The sequence below is a fragment of the Pocillopora verrucosa genome, chromosome 12 (genome assembly GCF_036669915.1).
Source record: "Pocillopora verrucosa isolate sample1 chromosome 12, ASM3666991v2, whole genome shotgun sequence".
NCBI classification, from domain to species: Eukaryota; Metazoa; Cnidaria; class Anthozoa; order Scleractinia; family Pocilloporidae; genus Pocillopora; species Pocillopora verrucosa.
Window position 1 is genome coordinate 6,001,991 of NC_089323.1, and position 7,678 is coordinate 6,009,668.

Here is a 7,678-nt window from a genome sequence, read left to right on the forward strand (position 1 = left end):
AAATAGAAATTGACACGAGTAAATTTCGGGCAGCTATCAAAGGCCGATGTTTCGTAAAGTCAGCAAATTCCGATAAGTGTTGGCTCTTGGACAACTTGTACGTTAGCAAACTACAGTAAACATAAAAGCTAAGTACATTTTTTAAGTATCAGCAAATATCTTAAGGAATCTCAAAGCGTGCAGCCTAACTGAATTACCAAAAACTTAACAATGGCAATAGAAATCACGTCAATCAATTCCTTTTGCGTCTATCTATTGCTTCCTCTTTCAAGTGATGTTTCAATCCTTCAAATATGATTGATTTACTTTTTTTCTTAATTTGAGCCAAATTCAGTCGTAGTGATTCAAAATATATCTTCAGATACTCCTTGAAAGTCAAATGTGTGAGCGAGCCTTTCCCTTTTGACGCGTTTAAATGAACAGGCACAAAAAGGAAAAGATTCCAAACATCGACAGACAAATTAAAATAGGATGTTCTTTTTTTTGGAGCTTGCTAGTGGGAATGAATGAAAGTGCAATCTCGTTCTGTTTAGAGTACATGAATTGACAGACAGTCCAAGCTCCAGATGTGAGATGATCATCTTGCGAAATAGGATTCATGGCGAAATAATAAGAGTTTGTTTTATAAAATAATTCAAACAGTACGCGCGCTCTGATTGGCCATAAAACCATTTTACATGAGCGTATGTAAACACGGTTTTCGTTCCTCTTTCATTAGTTATTTTATAAAAGAAATGTAAAATGGTTTCCGTGTTTATATAGCCTGATGTTAACACTTGGGAGGTTGGGAGAACACGAGATAAGCTGGAAACCACTCCGCTTCGCGTCGTGGTTTCCTACACTTATCTCGTGTTCTCCTAACCTCCCAAGTGTTTACATCAGGCTATGTGAACACGGAAACCATTTTACATTTCTTCATTAATCATGAAAATGATGGCAGTGCAAGCATGTCAACCGTGATTAGTACACTAAACATTCCTCAAAGAGATTAAAGGAGCAAATTTTAATTATTATTGAGGCAAAAATATAGCAGAGCATCCACTTTGTTTACGACGGTATACTGTACTCAAAGAAAATTTAAAGCTTCTGACTCTGCTAGAGTCTTGTTCACGGTGAATTGGTCAGATTACGAGACAAGTGACGTGATCAACCCAGTTCTGATCTTTAGAGGGTTTAAACTCCCTCCTCTCCACGTCTCTATTCATACCAGTGATATCGCATGGCATGTAAATTTAGTGAAAACTAGGATCAAACAGAGCCAAAGATTGCCATTTTTTATTATTATTATTTATTTATTAATCTTTTTTATTTTTTTATTTTTTTGCGCCCTGTAACATCAAGAATTTAAGACCTTGACAAAAACAACTCCATTTCAATTACTTAAGAAATAGCTATTATCTTCTCAATATCATAGATAAATTCACATAACCATGATAAAGTTATCACAACGTTCGGCAAACGATATTCATAAATCTCTCTCTCTCCCTTTAGAAAAATTATTTCTCTAATCATCTGACCTAAAAATTATTTGCCTTTGAATGAATGAATTTTTCGTTGCGTGACAGTAAGAACAACCTATTGTTTCACGAAGCCATTCCTAGTAAAAGCATTGAAATGATTTCTCCTAATTACCTTCATACAACGCGTTTCCCCTAATTTAAGAGCTTGTGCGGATGCAAATCAAACAACTATTGTTGCTTCAAGTCTTAGCGATGAGTATATTTTAAAAGTACGCGTTTATTTCGGGTGTTACTAAACTGAGGATCAGCACACCGCGGAACCTTTGGAACCTGGGTAACCATTATTTTTTTGTTAACAAAAATAATTAATGATGAAATAAAATAAAAACTAAAATACCCTAACATTGTTCAATCGATATTCCGTTTTCGCTTATAAAGAAGATAACGTTAAAATAGAAATATGTTTTTTTTTATGTACCTTGACATCCAAATGAAGTATTCTTCTTTAATACCCGAAAACGAACCTTCATCTGATGATTTTTTTTCTTACAAAAGAATATGGGTTCCGAAGGTTCCGCGGTCAGCTGATCCACAGTTTAGTAATACTTGTTTGTTTCTTCAGATCATCATTCGTGACGACGACCTCATGATGAGCCACGCACTCACAAGATCGTCGATTGCAAATGGTTTTCAAAGCGAAATAAAAATAACATCAAATGGAAATATACATGGTCTACTTTCAATTTCAACCCAACAATTTAAAATTGTATTCGACAGAAACAGCCATTCGTTGTTAGAGTAATTATCAATGAAACAGTGTCCGACAGACATCAGCAACACGGAAGTCTTAACCACGCGTGTGCATAAGACAACTCACATTTTAGAGCAATGACGAAAGAGAGATCGATTTACTTTCTCACTCGTTGAGTTGCAGCCAAAAATGATTTCGCTGATAGTAGTTTGGCACTTAACAGAAAACTTTCTCCAAATCTCCTACACGGACCTAGGCCAAATTCTAAATAATTGCGTGTTTAGTTGATGATGATGCGAATTACGACTTTCCGGTTGAATGAAATTCTTTGATATGATTTTATAGTACTCAGAGAGGTTCATGTCTAAAGCAAGAAGAAGGATGAATTTGTCTGAATGTTTTCTATGATCAAACACTTAAAATTTTAAGTCAGATTAAAGTTCAATTAGTGGCGGGATTTAGCGGTTGTCGCTCCCAACATCTTCGCTTCGGGGAAAAAAAAGCCGCTTTTCATCCTCCTTTTTGCATCAAATTTGTCATTATTCATATTTTCTTACTGTTAATCGTTTGACCAAATATTAAACCGACCCAAAAAGACCAGTTTTTCTTGTCCTGCATCGCATCTAGGCTGCTTGTTAATTATTTAACAGTTTGAACGTATTCATTCATATGTATCAACATGGCGTGCAAATTAGATCATTCTACTGCTTACCTTCGGCGGAGAAAACAAAAAGAATACTGAAAATGATCAGTTGAGCCACTCCCTTCATCATTCGGTCTACGTTTGGCGTCCTTCGCACATCGAATTAGCTTTTTTAACAATGTTTAAACGACGCTTTCTTGAGGACGAAGGTTTGAATATTCGCTAAGTCGTGGAATGCGTTCTATGTAATAAGACGAGGCTGTTTTGGGCGTAAGGTATGAATTACGTCTTATCTGGGTAATCATTTACTTGGCGGTCACGCACATCACTCAGTTCAGACGATTTTTGGTATTTAAACCGAGGAAAGTCTAGGAGATACTAAATAACGGCTCTTCCGCAAGACACTTTTATTGAATATAGTTTTTAATGATTTGTAAACAATCGGCGACTGTATTCAGGCGATAGAAATCTGCCAGTCTTCATTCGATTGCTTCCGTAGGGAAATCTTTTTTGGGGAACTAGTCTATTCCGAGTATCAAATTAAAATATTTATAATTTTCCAGGTAGTTGCTTTACATTTATTTCTTGTTCTGAAGTATTTCTGGCAAACCAAATGGTGTAAAATTTCACAAACTCCATGAATCTGTCCTCATTTTACATCAATAGTCCAAAAATATATTTCAGCTTACAATAAAAGCTCAAAATTGAAATTTTGATTTTTAAATATGTTTATCTTTTTTTTTCCTCAGGAGGCACGGTAAGGAATCCTGCGATCTGATTGGTTCTCAGCGCTGTCCATATTTTCTTATCTCTTCCCACGAGTACACCCCGACCTTCATTGCCATTTTTCATAAATATCTCGTTTTTTCTGGCTGAGCAGTATTTTTAAGCGAAGACTTCGGTCACTATCTCAAGCCGCTAAATAACTAATTAATCCTCTCTTTTCTCTCTCTCAAATCACTTTGGTTGACAGAAAAATATTGGTTTCGAAATGAATTTGTATAAGCAAAAGTGTCATTAAATTGGTTGACAAGCGGCCTAAAAACCTGTCTGTAATTAATTGTGATCCTGCACAAAAAGTACCAAGAGAGTTAAAAAGTGAGGTATTTGGTTACAGTTGAATTAACGATGGAACTCTCGTTGATTTAAAATGATCGTAGTGAAAGGGTGTGCGAAATTTTCAGTTCCACTGCAAATACGCTTTCGGTGAGTCTTTCGGCTATTTAGGCGTTTGTACCGTAAATTGCACAAAAGAAACTGGAGGAATTCAGTGAGAAAAGTCGCTTTAAATCTCCTTGTGTCTAGTTGAAGTGTCTCATTCGAATGAATATTTGGTGGAGGGAATTAAAGACCACGTTTACACACGCCATTGTAGCAAACAAACGAGCAAGCTCTCAACTTAAAAAAAAAAAATTAAATTTGCTTACAATTAATTTCCTTGCCTTTTACTACTGAACAGAGGTAAAACTTTGGAAATCAATCAATCGTCGATGAGACTGAATAATAATTTCCGTAAGATCATTTACTGTTTTTGAAGAAAAAATTGTCTTGACAGTCCTTGCCAAGACTGGTTCCGGTGTTCCTTCGAAAGTGTACACGCCCTTTTTTTTTTTCTTACGCGCTCTCTAATTGACAGGTGTCAGATTGTGACAGATAATTGTAAAAATAAATGTTTCAAAGTTTGGTTGGAAACCTTTTAAGTCACCTTTATCATCACGCAAATGAAAATATAATCTTGAAGCATCTCTTTAATTTGCATATGCATCACCTCTATTTTAACTACCATTTACTCGCTCAAAAATCGTTCAGTTTAGGGAAAATCTTACAGTAATTACAGCGCTAAATCATTCTGGATCTTTTGGGAAGAATTATGATAAGTTTAAGGGAAAACATAAAAATGTTATTCACTTACTCTGTCTTGAGTACCTCGGGCATAGTTTTTCCCAATACGGACCTCTCGGCTGGCGAATATCATATATTTATTAACAATTTATTCATTATCTTCTTTAACAAAAAAGTCTCTTTCGAGGAGAACATCAACTCAACTGGTTTCTCCTTATTTAATAAATTTCCCCAGACATTAGACATAATTGGTCACTGAAACAAACGGTCCCATCCCTACCCCTCTAAAGTATGAGTAGTTCTGTCATCCCTTTCCTCTCGGTGAGATCTTTTACCGTGGGTGGGAACCTACCGGAGTTTGTATCTATAAATCACAAATTGCAACACTTGCACCCTATAAAAAGGTAATGAAAATAACAAAACCAACAACAATAAAAAAAGTTCAAATATCACTTACTTTCTGTCTGATTCCTGAGTCTGTAATTTCATGCACTAATTCTTGCTGCTAATGTTCCACTGTCGTCATGATCAAGCTCTAGACATTCGTTCGGCGAGGAAGCCCAATTAAAATATTCTAATATTATTGGATTTCAACAACTGAATAAACATTTATTTCATGTTGTTAACAAAAACGTTAGGCTTTCTCTGATGAAGGTGTAATAATGAAAGCTTATTGAAGTATCGACTTCTGAATGAAAATATTCAGTTGTGCACAAACAAATAGAGAGAAATGTGTCCGGCGACTGTTCGAGGTTCTTTCACTCATATTCCCTTCGAAAGTCGATGAATGCGAGCACTTTCGCGATATGTTGATCTTTAACTTAATTGTTTCCTTACCCCTTTGATGTTCCACAAAAAAATTCCTCAGTTCAATATTGTTTTTCTACGACATCTCTCCATTTAAGCTTTGTGTTCATCGCAGACGGGAAGCGAGTTTGTAACAATCGTGCAGCCGCGATTTTTGGCGGGAAACTCTGAATGGTACATGGAGAATAATACACGGGCGCGCATAAAAATTATAATTTCAGAGAAAAGAAGAAAAGTCAAGTTATGACAGAAGGAAAAAATCTGCTTTAAAATACTGACAAAGGAGGCGTAAATTGTCTAATGTCATTGTGATTGAAACCTACTACAACTTTGAATGTGATTGGCTTATTGAACTGTCCGTGAGCAACTAAGCAAGTGAATTAGTGAAAATTGGATTTTTTTTCGATCAACCACAGTCGAGGAAATTGAAATTTTTATAATAAAAGAAAATTATTACAAGGCTGCTGTTACTTCGGCCAACTGATAATGTAATATGACGTCCAAGGAAAAAGCACTGTAAGAGAAGCACTTTCAGTGGAAACCACACAGGCTCGGCTAAAAAGTTTTCCTTGACAAACTGCATTGCTGAAGTTCTAATTATCCTCACTGATTTCCACTTTGTAGACCAGCTGTTTAGGAGATATTCACCGCTCGTAAACCCTTTTAATCAATCGTCAACTTTTGTGGTGGGGACAGTAGCACTGACAAAAAGTTAATATCCAGCTTTGCGCTTAACGAATGAATTTGAGTGCGATGTCAGGTTTAAAACGCGGGCTTAGCTGTGTACAGCCCTAAGGGCCAGTCAAAGCTAAGCGGATAGTCTATAATAATTTATGGTATTGTAATTTTGCCCAGCTTCAACCATAAATTTAGTTTTTTTTTTTTTCCCAATGTAAAAAGAGCAGTCCAGAATATTAAGGGATTCCAGTGATGTAGAAGGAAAACTTGAAATAGACGGAAAATTTTAGCGTGACCCAATGTACGTACAGTCAAGAAGTCGTGTTATTTATGGCCCCTCCCCTCTCATCCTTTCTGACCGTCACCCACCCCCTAATTACCAATCTCACTCTCTCTACAACTATCCACTGCCATTGAAATCAACGACGGCGGCTGTAATTTTTTTGAAGGAAACACTAAGCCATCGTTCGCCAAAATCGCGCCTGCTCTGCTGCCTGTGAAGTAGTGAGCGCCTATTCTTTTACATGGTAAAATTAGAAAGGTAAATTAAATTTACGAAATTAGTTGTTATATTTATCGACGTCGTCGGATGTCATTGTCAAGCAAATGTGTAGGTTTGTTTTTGCGTTAGTACATTCTTGTGCATAAGGTGGCGAAATATGTCAAGTTACCAGAAATGTGACTTTCCGGGAAACCATGTCAATCAAAGTGATTGATTGAGTATTGTTTATCGGCCTAAGATCTCTGGATATACAACATTTCAAATATCACGCAATCACGTTGACTCCTGCATTTCTCCTTTGAGGTTCATTGGTTCCAAATTGTGGTCTTTCTTGACGTGGTTTCCAATTCCGGCTGAGCTCTGATGTTCAGAAACACGTTGAAATAGGTACCGGCGAGTATAGCCGACATAGCTTGCATCGCACAAGCCACGTTTGAATAAAGACCCGATGCTATGCTGGTCGATTAGCGGAGGCCTTTCAGCGCGCGTCTCAACATCGTCTTTATTTTTTGTACTTGTGAACACCGGCTGTATAGTTTTTCCAATTTTGTTGCTCGAATCCCCTAGTTGCCTTCTTACAGTGTCGGCTGCTTTGTGATCTTTGAACAGCATTACGACTCTGGTACTGTCAAAACAGCAGTATTTGTCTCTGAGGTCAGAAACTGAAATGGTATTCAAAAATATGTACAGGGTACTGTAGCTTGGGGAAAAGATATTTCAAACGTGCGCTTTCGCTATTTTTGGTGTTGAAAATATTACCTCTGGCATTACTTGTTAAATTTTCATTGAGAATAATAAGAATGTGCGCTCTAATGGGGATAGCGCCAGTAATTTGCTTGCTATTTGATATTGAATGAAATTTCAAGAATCGCCTCAATTGAGTTATGTGCGTGACCGCCAAGTAAATGATTACCCAGATTAGACGTAATTCTCACCTTACGTCTGAACAGCGTCGTCTCGTGGCATAAAACACACTCCGTGACTCAAGCGAATAT

General features: G+C 36.8%; 1 protein-coding gene across 1 annotated transcript in view; it reads right to left on the reverse strand.

Annotated features, from left to right (window-relative positions):
* Positions 1-3,126, reverse strand: part of LOC131769532 (hemicentin-1-like) — a 30,383-nt gene extending 27,257 nt beyond the window's left edge. Inside the window, exon 1 of the mRNA XM_066158799.1 lies at positions 2,924-3,126. Coding sequence (XP_066014896.1) covers positions 2,924-2,984 — 61 coding nt within the window. The 5' untranslated portion in view covers positions 2,985-3,126. The remainder of the gene's footprint in view (positions 1-2,923) is intronic.
* Positions 3,127-7,678: the final 4,552 nt, after the last annotated feature.